This window comes from Ambystoma mexicanum, chromosome 1p (assembly GCF_040938575.1).
Source record: "Ambystoma mexicanum isolate Mex_15411 chromosome 1p, UKY_AmexF1_1, whole genome shotgun sequence".
Taxonomy (NCBI): Eukaryota; Metazoa; Chordata; class Amphibia; order Caudata; family Ambystomatidae; genus Ambystoma; species Ambystoma mexicanum.
Genome location: NC_090921.1, coordinates 106634634 through 106652915, shown reverse-complemented (window position 1 = coordinate 106652915; position 18282 = coordinate 106634634). Strand labels below are relative to the sequence as shown.

General features: G+C 49.4%; 1 protein-coding gene across 3 annotated transcripts in view; it reads right to left on the bottom strand.

Annotated features, from left to right (window-relative positions):
- SENP3 (SUMO specific peptidase 3) overlaps positions 1-18282 on the bottom strand; it is a 407541-nt gene that overhangs the window by 111300 nt on the left and 277959 nt on the right. For all 3 annotated transcript variants that reach the window (XM_069644338.1, XM_069644347.1, XM_069644357.1), the window contains exon 6: positions 10530-10577. In XM_069644338.1, coding sequence (XP_069500439.1) covers positions 10530-10577 — 48 coding nt within the window. The remainder of the gene's footprint in view (positions 1-10529; positions 10578-18282) is intronic.

Genomic DNA, 18282 nt, shown 5'->3' with positions numbered 1-18282 from the left:
TGCTTTCTTGTAGTTAGTAGCGCATAGTTTGAGTTTGTTTTCAGCTGTGGGGGTGTGTCGCCATACAGTTTCAAGTTTCCTTTTTTCCAATCTCAGTTCTTTTAGGTGGGGGGTGAACCAAGTATTGAGGTGGGATTGTGGTTTACTTTTACAGTTCTTCAGTGGGGCAACGGTTATGGCCATGGTGTCGTATATTTTGACCATGGTATCTGGGTCAAAATCTGTTGGCAGGGCATTGATGGTTGGGAGGAGAAGGGGTAAGATATTGTCAGGTGTGAAGTTTTTTCTGGATCTAGTGGGAACCGATGGTGCCATTATTTTTTCCAATTCTGAGCATCTTGTTGAAGGTCAAGTAGAAATTAATGAGGAAGTGGTCAGTCCACGGCTGGGGTGTCATTTTGGTGATAGTAGTAGGGCAGTTGGAAGTGGCTACCCAGTCTAATATTATCCCTTTGTCGTAGGTGGGGGTGAGAACTTTTTGGATGAATGTGTGTCCCTCAAGCATGGTGGCAATAACTTGCGCTTGTTTGTCATCTGGGTCGTTAAGACCTAGGTTAAGATCACCAAGGATCATTGTCTGGGATGACTTTTTTGTGTTTCTCGCTAAAAAGCTGGGTAATTCCTCTTCAAATAGGCCTAAAGGCCCTGGTGGCCTGTAAATGAGATAGTTAGGGTTTGGCATGGGGATATCAGTAATTTAGCGGTCAGGAGTTCGCAGGATTTTAGGGTGGGCGGTGGTGTTAATCTTACATTCAGGTTGGATTTGGAGAGGATGGCTAAGCCACCACCTCTGGCGTTCTGGCGGTCTAGTCTTAGTAGTTGGTACTCCTTGGGTATTGCTAGGGAAGAGGGCTGGACCTGCTGCGTCATGTAGCCAGGTTTCTGTGACTGCTAGGAGGTCGAGGTAATCTAATGTAAGGAGTTCGGCCATTTCAGTGGCGTGGGCCACGACTGATCTAGCATTGATCAGTGCTCCTGTTATGGAAGTTGTTTTGGGAAGACAGTTCGTGTCAGAGGTAACCAGGATGGGTTCTTTCGTTATGGTGCAAGCAGGTAATTGTGGGTTAGGATGCAATAAGTTCCTAGTCTGGTTTTTGGGAATGGTGCGACGGTTCAAATAGGCGTTGCTAGGTACCTGCGGTTCGTAGTGGGTGGAAAGTCTAGCACGAAGCCTAGAGTTTCTATGGAGTAGGGCAGGGTACATGTTTAAATTGGTCCATAGTTACCAGTATTAATTGTACTAGCAGTGGGGTGTAGGTTGATAGAGTCGTGCTAAAATGCATTCTGCTGACGAAGAGGATGTTATACCATATACTGTGACGTATAGATGGGTAGGCTGAGAACACAGGATCCCAGGGGTGGCACAGTAGGAGTTGGTAGCGGTAGGGCTTTTGGTGGGCACAGTGCACAATAAATTAGATGTTCACCTGGTATTGAAGGCAGTTCAGATAGCAATGTACTAATGGGCTGAGTGCGACCATCAATTGACATGGTTGGCCCCATAGACCCTCCAATTTATTCAGGCAACCAATTTATATTGGTTGTAGTGGACCATGCCACTAGATAGATACCCTGAAGCCAGGGTGTAAAACTCCTCCCCAACTTCCTGCCTGCCGTGAAACTCTGGAGCCTAGGCGGGGATACCTTCTGGTTCCTGCCAAAGGCAAAACACACATACAGATCTCCCCCTCCCAGAATGGTAGAATAAGGGCTAACAAGGAACAACCACACTAGTAATGGCGAGAAAATAAGGGATGCTCCAAGTTGGTACTTGGGAGCCCTTATTGTGCATCACTGAGGCTATGGGCATAGCCTGTGATATAAAAAATACACATTAGTTGGTAGAACACATCCACTGCCACCAGCCATAACTAGGCGATGGTCTATGTAACTAAAAAGTCACAAGAGCAGAGAGAAGCGGGGAACTAAGTATCACTTTGGCACACTACTGAAGGTGGGGTGTGCCAATCTCTCAGTCTATAGAGTCTTGGGAGAGACACCAAGCATCTCTCAATCCTTAAGAAGAGCAAGTTACTCTCTTACCTGGTAACGTTCTTTCGATGACGTATTCCAAATCTATGACAGGTAACGTCCACAGCTGTGCTGCTTCGGAAAATTTTCGGCGTCTGCGTCCTGCGTCGATGACATCGATGCGCCGTCCCCGAGGACCACCTCCGACGGCCGACGTCACCATATGTGATAAGTAGGACACACGACGCCCGTAGCCTCAGTTGTAGTTTTTTCCCCCCAGAACGTGTGACACCAGTTTTCTGCCAGTCAGACACACAAGGCCTTGCGGACTGCAAGCTGCAATCGCATAAGAAATTCTGCAGCGGGGAAGGAAGGGAGGGAGCGATATGGAATATGTCGTCGGACCATCCCATCGAAAGAACGTTACCAGGTAAGAGAGTAACTTGTTCTTCCAGGGGATTGGGTCCTCCGACATAGTCCATATCTATGACAGACTCCCAAATCAGTACCAAGCAAGGAGGTGGGAAAAGAATTTAGAACACAAATTTAGCATGCCCAATCAAATTGCGGAATAAAGGACTGCCTTGCCAAAGGCCAGATCCTCCCCTCGGATGGAATCGAGGGAGTAGTGACGAGCAAAAGTATGTACCGAAGCCCAGGTGGCTGCGTCACAGCTTGTCCCAAACGCTTTCCAGCGCAACCAATGAAAAGTTGATCGTCCACTCTGGACCCGGGACATGCACGAAATATAAAAGCTCAACGCTCTCCTAGGATCAAGCCTATGAAGCCTCTCCTCTTCCTTACCAGGATGTGGAGTAGGATATAACGCCGGAAGAACAACCTTCTGGCTCAAATGAAATTCCGAAACCACCTTCGGAAGAAAGGAAGGACGAACTCGAAGGACAACCCAGTCCTTATGAAACACAGTGAAGGGTGGCTTAACTGAAAGTGCCTGTAACTCACTCAATCTGCGAGCGGAAGTAACCGCAATCAAAAACACAGTTTTCAGAGTTAACACTCTCAAAGGGCAAGAATGCAAAGGCTCAAACGGAGCACCCATAAGAAACTTAAGAACAAGGTTCAAATCCCAACCGGGCACCAGAAAAGGTGATGGAGGGAACATATTAGTAAGCCCTTTCAAAAACTGAGAAATTAAAGGAATCTTAAAATAGGAACATTCTTCAGACGAGCGCTTAAATATGGACAGCGCCACCAGGTAACCTTTAACGGTCCCCACTTGCAAGCCCTTGTGGGCCAAGGAAAGCAAAAAAGACAGAACCACCGGAATGTCACACGCAAAAGGATCCACATTCTTAACTCTGCACCAGTCGCAGAACTTCCGGCAACGGTACAGAGACTTAGTTGCCGGCCGCCTGGCCGAGAGCAACACTGCCATCACGTCTTCAGGGTGGTCCCAATCCTTATACCTCAACCTTTCAGAAGCCAAGCGTGAAGGTTGAGGGATCCGACCTCTGGATGGAGAACCTGACCCCCCCCCCCTCCTGTGAGAGTAGATCGTCTCGGTAGGGAAGACGACGTGGAGGGCAGATGGACAAGTCAAGACGGTCCGGGTACCACGTCCTCCGGGCCCACACCGGAGCAATGAGGATCATCCGGGAACCGAACCTCCATAACCTCCTGGAGGAACCGCATACAGCAGTGGGAATGACCACTCCACCACGAATGCGTCTCCTAAGGGTCCTTTTGGAGGGAATTCCCACGAGCAGAACCTTTCGCACTTCCGGTTGACACTGGAGGCGAAGAGATCCACTTGAGGGGTCCCCCAAAGGGTGAAGATCTCCAGGAGAATCTCCTGAGCCAGCTCCCACTCATGAGGGATCGTGCTCTGCCTGCTCAGAGCGTCCGCCGTCTTGTTGTCTTCTCCGGCCAGATCAACTCCCCCTCCCCCTTTTTGTTGAGGTAGTGCATGGCCACCGTGTTGTCCATTAGAATCAGGACACTCTTTCCTCGCACAGTCGGCAGAAAAGCCTTCACGGCTAGCCTGACGGCCCTCAGCTCCAACAGATTGATATGGAGTCTGAACTCCGATGGAGACCAACGACCGATGACTGTCAACTCGTTGGCATGAGCTTCCCATCCCGGGATGCATCCGTCGCGATCGTCACCTCCGGCCAGGGCAGCCAAAATGGGGCCCCCCTTCATCAGATTGCCTTCGACGGCCCACCACAGAAGGTCCTGGGGGACTGAGGGCAGCACCTGAACAGGGTCCGACATCCTGCCGGAGGACTAAGGCCACTGGAGCTTGAGTGCCCATTGCAAAGATCTCATCCGCAACCTGGCCTCTGGCACCAGAAGAATGCAGGATGCCATGAGGCCGAGCAGTCTCAAGAACTCGGACGCTGGGAGAGTCTGGGCAAGTTGAAACTTGTGCACCATCTGCTGAATGTGAAGAGCCCTCACCTGGGGAGGAAAACGCAGCCCCAGGGATGTGTCGAGCACTGCTCCGATGTACTGGAGCCGCTGTGTTGGCATCAAATGGGACTTCTTTAAATTGAGGTAGAAGCCCAGCTTGTGAAGGGAGTGGCAGGTGACGGACAGATGATCCAGGACTTGCTCGGGAGAGCTCCCCCTGATCAACCAATCGTCCAGGTAGGGATAGACGTGAATCCCCCCCTTTCCTAAGATGCACTGCCACCACCACCATGAGCTTGGTGAAAACCCTCGGGGCGGAGGTCAATCCGAACGGCAGGACCCGAAACTGAAAGTGCAAGTCGCCAACTGCGAACCTTTGGTACTTCTTGTGCTTGGGATGGATGGGCACATGGAAGTAAGCGTCCTTGAGGTTGAGAGACCAACCAGTCCTAAAGTTGAAGGGCCTGGAGGACTTGAGTGAGAGTAACCATCTTGAACTTGTCCTTCCTGAGGAGTTTGTTCAAACCGTGCAAGTCCATGATGGGTCTCAATCCCCAGTCTTTCTTCGAAATCAAAAAATAAGGGTAATACCATCCCTTGTTCCTCTCCGCTACAGGCACCAGTTCTATGGCGCCTTTCTCCAGCAGGGCTTGAATTTCCTGCGCAAGGAGCGGATCCGGACTCTTCAGAGAGGTTCCCAGGTGGATTGTCGTGAGACCTCTGCCGAAAGAGAAGACGGTAACCGTGGGTTATGATCTCCAGAACCCACACATCTGAAGTAATGGCACGCCACTCTACAACATGCTGCGCCAGCCTTCCCCCATCCGGCGAACCATGGGACCTGGCCTCATGACTGAGTGGTAGCGGCTGCGGCGTTGAATGAGGGCAAAGAGGCAACTGCTCGAGCGGCCTTGGCACCTCGAATACCCAGTTTTCCACCTCTGGCACTCTTACAGTGGCCTCTTTGACAGCTCCTCTCGCTTTACTGAAGGACGAGTAATACCGAAAGGAACCTCCCCTTCATTGTTGTCCCCTAGGACGAAAAGGCGGAGGTTGTCAAACTGCAGCGCTCAACGACTTTGCTGCAGCTTTGGAGGTCTGCAACCTCTCAAGGCTCTCGCCAGCCTTGCTGCCAAAAAGATGTTCACCGTCAAAGGGCATGTTGAGGAGCCGAGACTGCACATCAGGAGCGAACACAGACTTCCGCAACCATGCAAACCTTTGTATTACGGTGCCCGCTGCCATGGACCGGCTGACACAATCTACCATGTCCAAACCCGACTGAACGGCCTCACACATGGCATCCTTGCCATCCTGAACCATAGCAAGGAAACCATCCCGTTCGTCCCCTTCGGGAATATGTTCAGCTGCTAATGCACCACAGCTCCACAGAGTGTGTGTGAAACGAGACAAGGCACATACGGAGTTGGCTGCCTGAAGCACCATACCCCCAGAAGAAAACACTTTCTTTGCCCAGCCATCAAAAAGTTTGTCGTCCCTATCCGGAGGGATGGTAGGGTACGACGCCTGCTTTGCCGGGGCCGTAGCCGCCTGCACCACCAAACTCTCCGGAGTGGGGTGCCTGGACAAGTAGCAGGGGTCGCTACTGGCTGGACGGTATTTTCGCGACAAAGACTTGCCCACTGCCGGGAGACTCTCCGGAGCAGTCCAAGCCGCCACCCTTCTCTGCAGAGCCATATGAAACGGCAGTACCGGGTCAGTGGTGGGACCAAGATCAAGGATGTCCGTGAGATCATCCTGAAGTAACTCCCCTGGGGGAGCAGACCATCCCAAGTACTAGGTGACCCGAGACATAAGGCGCCGGTACGAAGAATCGGCATGAGTGCCAGGCTCCGGCCTACAAAACTCCACCTCCGGAGAGGTGTCCAGTCCACTGGCATCATGCAGGGACTGCCTCAGGTCATCAAACTGGCTATGTCCCGAGAGAAGCTCATCTGGCACCGTAACCGGAACCAAGCCTTCATCAGAGCCTTCATCACCCTCTGAAATGTACTCCAGGCGGTGAGAGGAAGACACCTGGGGACCAAAGCTATGCCGGACCTTAGCCAGAGCCTTTCTAGGGGATAACCCCGTACCACGGGGCCCCTCCGACACCACCGCCTCGAAAGGTGTTGAGGGCGCCGAACGAGTCGGCGCTGAGAGAATCGGCGTTCGACATTGAGTGAATCGGCGTCGACGTCAGCTGCAGTGCCGCCAGCATCGACGGCGTCGACACAGGCCTCGAAGCCGGAGCGTGTCTCTCGACGACCTAGGCGCCGACACCGTCGACGACCCCCTCGGAGGCAGAGCCTCGAGAGAGATCGTCGACGACCTCGGCGCCACAGGCGTCGACATCTTCCTCGAAGACGGCACAGGATCACGCGGTCTCGAGCGTGTCGAGGACCGGGACCTGGAACGGGCATGGCGAGAACAGCTACCCTTGTCCGGGCGGGTCCTCTCCAGCGAGCTGTGCCGACCACCCAAGCCCGAAGGCGTACGGTTGGTGTCTCGACCAGTGCCGACCGACCCCACTCGGAGGCACGGACGGACCGGTGCCCTGCGATTCAAGAATCGCCAACATTTTCTTCCCAAAGGAAGCCCATTCCTCCGGTGTCGCTTGCATGGTCGGATAAGCGACCCTCCGACGGGCGGAGCCCTTTGAATAGGACGGGAAGGCAACCGATGCCGGCACTTCCGGGAATGTCTCTAAGAGGCAGAGGAGTGGCGAGACCGACTCCTGGAAGGAGACCCACTGGACTTCCGACGATGACGCAGAGAGATGCCTCTCGAGTCATCCGTCGAAAGCCCCATAGTCCTCGACTTCCGGGGCTTAGACACCCGCCCTACCGACAACAACTTCTTGCGCTCCCGCAAGGCCTTGGCCGTGAGCGACTGGCAGTCGACAGTCGTCCGTATCGTGGGCCTCCCCGAGGCACCAGAGGCAGGCGTTGTTCGAGTCCGTGACCAACATCTTGGACCCACAGTCCCCGCATTTGTTGAAGCCAGGATTCGGGGTGGAAGACTAGGTAGACATCGTTTCACGAACAGGTTTTCACAAAACCCGAACAGGTTCAAAGGAACCGAGAAGAATACAACAAACTCCAAAGAGTCAAGGAGTACCGAGATTCATGAAGCGAAAACGTTCGCGGAAAAAACGGAACTGAGGCTAAGGGCGTCTTGCGTCCTACCTATCACATCGGGTGACGTCGGCCGTCGGAGGAGGTCCTCGGGGACGTCATCGATGCAGGACGCAGAAAATTTTCCGAAGCAGCACAGCTCTGGGCATTACCGGTCATAGATATGGAATACGTCGGAGGATATAGAAAAATAATAAAGGAGGATGCTAAAGGGCCCTCAGCAACACTGCCCATAAGGAGCTGTGTGCTGCAGTAGTAAAACACAGATGCCTTTAAGAGCTATAGGGCAGAAAGACTACATAGTACAGGTAGAATACAAAGAAAAGAGTTCCAATAGCCAGAGCCCACAAGAATGAATAAGAGGAAAATGGCTCCACTCATTCAGGATTGTAAGAAAATGGTCCAGAAGTCCCGCAAAAGGTGCTGGGGGTCTCACTAGGAGAGGGGATGAAGCACAATAATTATAAATATCCCTAACAAAGGGGATACTAGGTAACCCCTCAGCACTTCACATAGGGTGGTGTGTAAAAGAGGGATAAAAAATATTCTTGTAACCTTGAGAACAGTAGTTCTTAAGTAAAATAAAATAATGTAAAAAGGAGAGCCCAAATGGCTCCCAGCAACACTGAACAAAGGGTGCTGTGTGCTGCAAACGTGAAACACAGATGCCTTTAAAAAAAAGTGAGGAAAGCATAACTCCATAAAATAAAGTAAAAACACAATTAACAGGTTTCCCATGGTCAGAGCAAAAAGAATTCATGAGGGGAGGGAAAGAAACCCCTCATTCAGTATAACAAGAAAAATGTCCAGAGGTCCAGAAAGAAAAAAGCACAGGGGGTCTCACAGGTAGATGGGATTTGGCATAATAATGATAAATCTCCCGAACAATAAGGGTTTGTGGAAATGCCCATCCTTCATGTTGAAGTACATCAGGAAATACCCTCCGGTCAGTTGGCGAAGGATCTTTTGCATGATGAGCAAGGATTTGCTGACCTTTTCCCTACCACAGCAGATACCACCACATCAGAACTAGGCTGTATGCAAAGGCATTGGGGGCACTATCCATTGTCCAACTTATTTTTTTAATTCAAAACTGTTCTTTTTTTGACAGAGCAGTAAAGGTGTTTTGTGGTAACAAGCCCATCTTCCCAGATGTCCTCATGGTTTGGGCTACGCACTACAGTCTTCCAGGCCTTTTCCCTCTGATCAAGGATCCCTTCCTTCCTTCCTTCCTTTGTTTGTTCAGTGAGATAAAACTTTTGGCAACCTCAAGTCTTGGTGCAGTGGAAAGCGCCAATTTCATGAGGAGTCCCTTGGTGGGAGCTCTTCCAGTTCACCATCCACTGTAGAGGCTGCATCTGGGTGTAGAGTCTCATTTCAATCAGTGTCCGAGGAGATATCAAGAGCTCTTCTAGGGGAGGGGGATGTGGATGGCGGTGCAGAGGCCAAGGCTGGGTTGGCCAAACAGGCTCTGGGTCCAGAGGTAGAGTAACAGCAGGCATCCTCCTTTGGAGTTCTGACACATGAGTTTGGACAAAATGTACACCTCAGGTCGTGTCTGCAAAGGGCCTGGTCGGTCCACTGAAAGCAGCGCTGGTGTATGAAGCACTGGCAAAGGTAGGGGCTGTGCTAGAGGCAGACTAGAAAACTAGACTAGAAAACTCCTCTTACTCGGAAAACAATATCTGAGCCCTCAAAGTCGGTGTCAATAGTACGCTCCAAGATGTCCTAAGGAGGAATGTTGGAAGGCACCGACAAGCTGGGTGTGGCAGAAGTCTGAAGAATGAAGTGAAGCTGTTTGGGCAACTCGAGATGATTAGGTGCTGGATTTGGACATGCTGATGCAGAGTGTGAGGACGGCGTCGCGGACGAAGTCGTTGAGGAAGCAGTCGACGGGATGAAAGGCAAAGGCTTGGATACGATAAGTCGAGACTGGACGAAGTCATCAACTGAGGAGGCTTGGAATGTATCATGGTAGTCGACGAGGATGTAGTCAGTGGTTTAAGCTGCACAGAAGACTGTCTTCGTCAACCGGGTTGTGGACGGCTTAGTAGTGGTATGGCCCAAGGATGCGCTCGTCATTGAGGGCTCCGTAGATGGTGGCAGACAGTTTGTGGTCATTGTGGTGGACTGCGCAAAGGTTTTTTTAGGCCCAGTAGGCGTATCAGAGCCTGCCAAAGTACGGGTGGAATCTGCCTTCACCCTTAACCCCACAGGAACTTTCCCTGTGGGATCTGAACTTCTTGGAATAGGGAGCACATTCTCTGGGACGGCTAGGATACAAAGAGGCACAGCTCTTCACAGAAGCAGAGTCAGAGGCCACGACAACTTCATTCAGCCAAGCCCAATTGTCCTCTGTCTGTCCTTGAGAATTTTGTTACAAATAGACCGGTACAGGGAGCAGGAATAACTTGTAGATGGAACAAGTCTTGAGAAGGCTCTTCTTGGCCTTTTAATCCGTCCTGGTGAGGAGTAGAAAGTACACTAGGTTCAACCCTAGAGGAACCCAGTTGAACTTATGTCCCCAGCAGAGAAGCACCAAGTGGGTGCAAGAACTTCAAAACCCCTGAAAAATAAAGTACCTATCGGAAGCTTTCAAGTGATGAAAGTAAAGCGGAATTATGAACATTCTTCAAGAGAACTTTAAGCTGGACTCCCAACACTGAACGTGCAGTAAAGAATCTGAATAGGACCTCTAGGAGTGGGGCTAAATGAGGCAGTGCCCATCTGTTGCAGGGTAAATGACTCAATAGAACCAAGAAAACTAAAGTGAATGCAGTTTCTGGCTTCTTTAAAAATGCTTTATGTTACAGATGAATCCCAGTCAGACGACAGGGAATAAATAGTCAAACGGCATGTGTATCTATGAAAGATCCCTTTTCTCCAGCATTGACTATATTTTCTAAAAGACAGACAAAAGCGCTTCTAGTTTTGAAAGACCGCAAAATAAAATTCTCTCAATTCAGTAGGGTCTAGTTTTGGCCACACATCATATCACAAACGTCAAATACACAGAAACGTTGGGTCAACTTTGGGCAAATCGCTCACCTTGTCAGGCACGCTGTCCATTACCAGGTCTCCATACATGTTCATGACCTGAGGAGAGAGCAGATTTCTTGGTTAGTATAAACATAACAGGGAGCCCATTGTCTGTACGTCATGGTCTTTTGGTACAGCACAAACCTAATTCTACAGAGAAGGAATAGAATTCAAAATCAACAAACCTGATGATTATGAAAGAAATGTATGGCAACTATGCGATTTCTAATTGAATTATAGCCATGTCTGTGTGCAAGTGTTGATAAAGATGTATGTATTTTGGTTAGTTCCAGTTAGTCTTTGAAGCATAGAATGGCCTGAAGTGAAGTTCTCTGGTGTGGACATAAACCAACAGCCCACATCTCTGACCAGCAGTGTCCAACTAGAAAGTGTTATATATGTTAGGCCAGTTTTTCTTTAGTCCAACTAAGGGCTTCATAAAACAATACATCTGAGGCAGTACATAATCCCCACTCTTATTATAAAGCTGTACCACCTGAGAATGTGGGATCATGGACAGAGCAGCCAGGCTTATCTTAGGAGGCAGAGGGGGCTGTTGCTTTGCTACAGAGAATTTGTAGCATACAGATGGTCCAAAGAAACACTGAAATACTATGAATTGTAAAGATAAAGGGTTTATTTAAATACAGGTAGACCAAGATAAATATCGGGTAAGTAAGTACTACATCATAAAAAAAGAAAATCATAAAAACCAACACAACAGCTATGGTATGCAAACCAAGGTACCTCCAGTAAAGGCCGACAGGTAAGGCAGTTGGTTACCTGTCTGGCCCTACAATACCATCTGCAGAGGGATAGCACCTTGCCCCGATGTCCGCTATCATGCTACCATGAGCTTTGACAAAGGTTTGCCCACGGACTCTCCAGTCACCCCTGCGTTGCCTCGTGTCTCTTCTAAGATGGCCACCACTGCCCTCACTCTAGCATTGAGCTCGATTCCTTGGGTAGATGGGCCCCCGTCATACGTTCTGTACCGATCCTGCCTCTGTGGTGGTTGAAGCCTGTGATTGGCTGGCACTAGCTCATATTATGGACACGCTCAAGAATAAACACCTTCAAGCATGAACTAGAACCGCAGATGCCCCTACTCCTGACCTGAGGGATCTCTTGCAACCGACGATGCCCAATCCAGAGCCCTTCTAGGCTGACAAACAGCCAGCTCTCCCTACAGCAACCTCTACCTTCAGGGGGAGACAATGCGCCCTCACCCATCGGCCCAAGCAAACTCGTAACAAGCACTTAAACAAAACTGCATTGAATGCCCTTACCAGCAGCCCATCACAACATTCAAAAACAAAATGTAAAAACGATAGCGCAAATGCCTGCATCTAATTACATAACGCAACCATCCAAATATATAGCCCCAGTGCACTTGCCTGCATCTAAATGCAAAAGACCAACAACTCTGATTTTCTCATTAAATGGAGCAATAATCAATGCAAAATCAGTACTTGCACAAGCGCTGGATATCGCAGATCTCATTACCACCCACAATCTTGATGTCCTGGCAATATCCAAGACCTAGCTGCAACCAGCAGCAGGCCCTGCCTTAACACTAGCTGTCCCACCCAGTTATACAATCGTCAGGAAAGAGAACCTACGCCAAAGGATTGCTAGAAACTCCTTAGCCATCAGAGAGCTGAATACTGTCACTCTGACATCAGCAGAACTACTCTCCATTAAAGTCACCCTTTCCTACACAACTAATCTAGTTTTCCATTTAGTCTATAAAGCTCCAGGCCCAATATCTACGTTTACAAAAGACATCCTCCACATCATCTCGTCCAACTCTAAACCCTCCTCAAAATCTATTCTTTTGGGGGACCTGAACCTTGGCATCAACAACCCAAATGATACCAATGCTCAATCTCTTTCGAATGCTTTAACAGCACTCGGCTTTACCCAAATCATCAACTCCACTCACTCCAAGGGTCAGATACTGGACTGGCTCGCTGAATCAAATTGCCACAGCTCTATAATATCGAACTATTCCTGCCCTTGGTCAGACCACAACATGATCATATTCACACTACCCATACCTAAAACCTCCACTACCACCAATGACCTTAAGTTTTCTACCCATCACGAAACTCCAGAAACATCATGGCACAAAGCCTCCACTGCTAAACGAGATCATCCTCCAGCAACCCAGCCGCGTTGGTTGAAATCTGCAACTCTACCATGGCAAAGGCTATTAGTACTGTGGCACCGCCTATTCAATGAAAAGCCAAAACTCCCTCTCAATATAACTACTCCTGGTTCGCTCCAGACCTTAAGGCATTACGTTTGAAAAAAGGGGAAGCTGAAACCACCTGGAAGAACTCACCCTCTGACACAAACAAAACTCATTTCTTAACAACGGCAAAGACCTATAAAAATGCCCCCCGCCTTGCAAAGAAACGCTGCCTACAACCTAAGGGATCTCAAATTCTAGCTCTAGCTCGCGGGAACTCTTTGCAAACTAGAAACACCAACACCCCCTAAAAACAGCTGAAACAAAGATAGCACATGGTGCGTCAATATTCAAAACGCATTGCTTGACAAACTCACCTCCCTACAGAAAAAGATTTTACTAAAAAGGAAGACCCTGACCTCCTTGGCCAGAACAGACCCACCTCAACCTGCTCCACAGGAGTTCCATATCAAGCCCGTCTCAGAATCTGAAACCTTGACCATTATCAAAAGGCCTTAAACCCTCCAGATGCAAGGGAGACCTCTGCTCAGCTACGGTGATTAAAGACTGTGCCCCAGTGCTGGCCCCCTTCATCACCTCATTGATCAATGCATCTTCGCCTTCTGCGCAGTCCCCACCAACCTCAAGGAATGGCTGGGTACTCCCATTGCTAAAAATAAATCCCTAGACCCAGATATCCCTACCAACTAACGCCCAATCACCACCATCCCGTTTCTACTTAAAATACTTGACAGAGCGCCTTATATCCAAATCCTTCCTAGAAACCAATAGACTCTTGGGCGTAAGTTAATCAGGGTTCAGACCAGGCCACGGTACAGAATCCGCAATGCCGAATCTATAAAGCCTGTTGGAGCATGCCAAAGATTCTGGCAAAGTAACCCTCCTACTACTATTGGACTGGTCAGCAGCCTTTGACCTCGTAGATCACAATATACTCTGTCAGCATCTCACTTCAGCGGCGTACTTCTCAGAACAAGCCTTTGCCTCGATATCCTCTTTCCTGTCAAACAGATCATATAGAATCTTCTCAGACCTAGTCTCAGCGTCACCCACCCTGATCTCGTGCGGTGTCCCCCAAGGCTCCTGTGTCTCACTTACATTATATAATAATATCATGAAACCTCCATTTGAAATTCTAGATAACCCAGGGATCTCAGACACAAACTATGCGTACGACACGCAAAAATAGTAATTCCTATCACAGGGAACTTCCCCACTGACACCATTACCCTGAACTCCACCTCACGATCCAAGCCTGGATGGCGTCCAACATCCTTTGCCTCAACTATGAAAAAAAAAGAAATCCACCATACAGGTTTCCAGACTACTCTCAACAAACCTGACCCTAACTACAAGGCCTTCACCATTGACAGAATTTCTATCACTGTATCCAGTGTGCACAGGCAGGTCAATGTCATTGCCTCATTCGCGGCATACACCACAAAATGTAACCATGCCTGCAGGCCATTTCCATCTCCAGACAGTTGCCTCACGATTGCAAGGGAGGTCATATGGTTAAGACTGGATTATTGTAATGCCCCATTTGCAGGCACGTCTGTCCGAAATCTCAACAAAGTACAGATCATTCAAAATAATGCTCTTTGCACTATTTCTAGTAGCCTCTCTTACTCCTGTAGTTTCAGCACCATCTAAAAGCTGATTCTTGCCGTTTTAAACCTGCTCATTGATAATCCAGGCCTACCTATTGCCGACACCTGTCAATGCTACTTCCAGACAATTACCAACATCTTCTTTTCTGTCTCCTCCCCTGACCTAAGGACTCCACACCTGTCCTCACTCTCCCCTTTCTCTTCACCCATTAATGGTGGTACTAGATGGGAAGTACTTTTGGCCTACTTTTCATCCTCTAGGTGCCTCATTAATGTCTCACAGCCCAAGGTTCTCAACCCACTTGCCCTCTCTCATTAATGTCCTCCCTTCTCCTGCTACTCATCCTTCCTCCTCCACCGACGGGAGTACCACGCCCTCCCCAGAAGACTTTCAAAGGTGGTAATCGGCTTCACTTAGCTACTACGAAAGCTTGTTCCGCTGTCAAACACTCCTCTGATATCGGTCGCCTTCTTGAAGACTTTCGCCACTACCGAGACACGATTCAATGCCAGCTCCGCCACTGCTCTTGACACTCTCCTTCCTGAGGGCTACCAAACTCAGGCCAATCCGGCCAGGAGGTGGAGTGGCCCTGATTTTTCCTTGAGTGGGTCCCTGCTAAAATCTCATCTACTCAATCCTACTCCTCGTTTGAATACCTTGTCTGTAGGCTCAGGATCTCTCCCAGACACCCTTGCTACCATCTACAGGCCCACCGGACCCATCCCCCTCTTCCTTTCTGAATGGGCTAACCTCACTTCGCCCCTCCTGATCACCTCTTCCAAACTCCTCCTCAGTGACTCAACTTTCACCTCATCTCTCCCCACTACCACCTCACTGTTCCTTGACCCGTGTTACTCCCTTTCTATCACTATTCTTCCTTCCGGTCCGACCGACTCAGCCGGACACTCTGGATACCATCATCTCCAGAGACATCCCTATCTCTAACCCAGTCACCACACCCCTCTCCTTGGCTGACCAATCTCTCTTCTCCTTCCACTTGGTTTCTCTCTAACTGAACCCAGTAGCACTACCAGCCTCCTTCGCCATCATTCAACCGATGAAGCGTGTGCCAGTCACAGCTTGTGCCTTCACTTTCATCCCCCCCTTCCACTCTTGCATCTGACTCTCACTCCGACTGTCCTTACTAACCTTCACTTCTCCATCTCCAACACCCTCTCCATCTCCAACACCCTTGATATCCTTGTCCCCGTCATGAAGATCCGCCTGAAGCCTGCCTCCAAGTCGAATATCTGGTATGACTCTGATCTAGGATCCCTGAAATGTAAATGCAGAGTTGCTGAACGGAAGTGGCAGACCTCTGGTTCATCTTCCGACATACAGGCCAGTTGCCTATGCCAGAGGCATTATCGCTCATCTATGAGCTTCAAAAAGAGGGTCCGCATCTAAGCCTGCATCTCTGGAGCCACTAACAATATGGCAGATCTTCAAGGAACTCGCCAATCCCACTGCAGTTTCCACCTCTCTTCTTCCTTCCCAGGCTCTCTGCACCGCTTTGGCCTTCCATTTCACATCTAAAACTCAGGTCATCCTGTACTCACTCTCCGCCACTAACCACCTCCACCCGCTCTCATGGCTCCCTTGGCTACACTCCAGGGCCCACACTTTCCTCCCTCCTGCCCATAGTATCCAATGAGGTCTCTAAAGTTGCCCGCTCTATGAGGTTCTCATCCAAACAGGTGCTCCCCTGTTTCTCTAGAACTATTCAAGACAACATCTCTCTCACCCCTGCTCTTGTAGATTTCTGTAACCATTCCTTCGCCACTGGCTACTTCCCTCTATCCCTCAAGCACACCCTTGTGACCCTCTCCTAAAAAAAGCTGCCTGCTGATGCTTCCTGCCCGGCTAACTATCTCCCTATCTCTACCACCCCCTTCCTGGGTAAACGCCTGGAGAAGTGTATACTCCCCCAATTGATCCTTCATACTGAACTTGCTGGTTGCCTCCATGATCATCAATCTGGATTCCGGGTTTCCAGAGGCACGAAAAACTGCTCTTCTGAACACCTGTGAAAACATGTTTGAAAATCTCGATGTTAACTCTCCTACTGTCCTCATCCTCTTTGATCTCTCCTCTGCCTTTGACACAGTCAACCATTCTAGCCTCAAAACAGCTCCGGGATACCCTCCGCATCATGGACCGGGCACTGGACTAACTGCCCTTCTCATTTGCAGCTGGGCCTTTTCTCCTTCAGCCTCTATGTGCGGCACCCCCAGGGTTCCATCCTATCGTCATGGCTCTTCAATATCCATCTCGTCCCTCTTGCTCACCTGATCGCCTCCTTCTCTCCTCATTTTCAATGTTACGCTGATGACACAGCTCTCCTTCAAACTTCCCTTCAATCTCTTCCGCCTATTCTCATCCCGACTGTTTTACTGCTATCCAGATATGGTGCGCAGTGAACAACCTCCATCTTCATGCCAGTAAGACTGAGATCCTTCTTATTGGGACACACGCTTCCTGTTCCCCCCCCCCCACCCAAAGCACTCTTGTGCACCCCCTTTTAAAGAAGCCCGCGGCCGATCCTTCCTCTCCAGCTAACTAACGCCTGATCTCCATCACTCCTTTCCTGGGCAAACTCTTGGAAAAGCCGGCCATCTCCGACTTTAATCTACATACTGAATCTGTTTGTTGCCTCCATGACCACAAGTCTGGCTTCAGAGTTGCCAGAAGCACAGATACTGCTCCCCTGAATGGTGTCCTGTCAAAGGGTTGAATGCAAAAGGATTAAAAAAAACAACAAAAAAACAAAAAAAAAATAAGGGAAAAAAAAGTGCATTCCATTTTTTTGTTTTCAGTCCTTTTGATTCGAAACAATTGTATTTCGGATATTTGCTCCTGGACACCTGTGAAGACTTGCTCTCCATCTTGACTCTAATCTCCCTTCTGTCCTTATTCTCCTCGATTTATCCTCTACTTTTGACACAGTCAACCATGCCATCCTGCTCAATCGTCTCCTGGTCAACCTTGGTATTATACTGATCAGGCCCTGGCCTGGTTGATTATCTTTCTCACCGACCGACCCTCTCAGTCTATCTCTCTTTCTACTTGTGGTGTTCCCATGGGTCTTAACTCTCTCCTTGGCTGTTCAACCACTACTGGCCCACAGCATCGCTACTTTCTGCTCCAATTTTCAATGTTCTGTGTATAAAACTCTGCTCTCTTCCAGGCTACCCTCAGTCACCTCTGCTTCTTCTCTCATACCAGACTGCCTGGCCGCAATTCAGGAATGGTGTGCGGCCAATGATTTCTGCCTTAATGCCAGTAAGACTGAGAACTTCCTCATTGGGACACCCGCTCCCTCCTTTCCTCTCTGACTGCCCACTCTGGGCCTTCTTCCTGCTCCTTCCTGTGAGGCTAAGAACCTTGGTGTCATCTTCGACTCCACCCTCTCCTCACATTTCTGACGTCTCTAAGAGGTCAAACTATCAGCTGCACCTCCTCAGAGGTATTCTTCCTTTTCTCAATTTTCCCCAGAAGCTCACTGTGCCACAGCTCTAGCCCTCTCAAGGCTGGACTATTGCAATCACCTCTTTCTAAGTCTTCCTGCCTCTAATCTTCAACCTTTACAACCTATCCAGAACAGGACTGCAAGACTTGTCCTTGACCTCAAGCCCAGGGATTGGATCTCTCCAGCTCTGAAATTCTTCACTTGCTACTTGCAAGGCTTTCTGGGCCTGGGGCCACTAACTCCAACTTTTTCTTCCAAAACAACTTCATTCTCGAGCTCTCCGCTCATCCACCTCCAACTCTGAGGGGCAGACGCTTCTCTAAGCAGAGAGTTGGGGGCAGATCTATCTCTCCGGCTGGAGCCTCCCTCTGGAACAGCCTCCCTGCCTCTCTCGCGCCACTAGACAGAAGCTTGCAACAAATATGTTACAAATGCGAGACAAGTGTTGCACGAAACGAACGGGCACT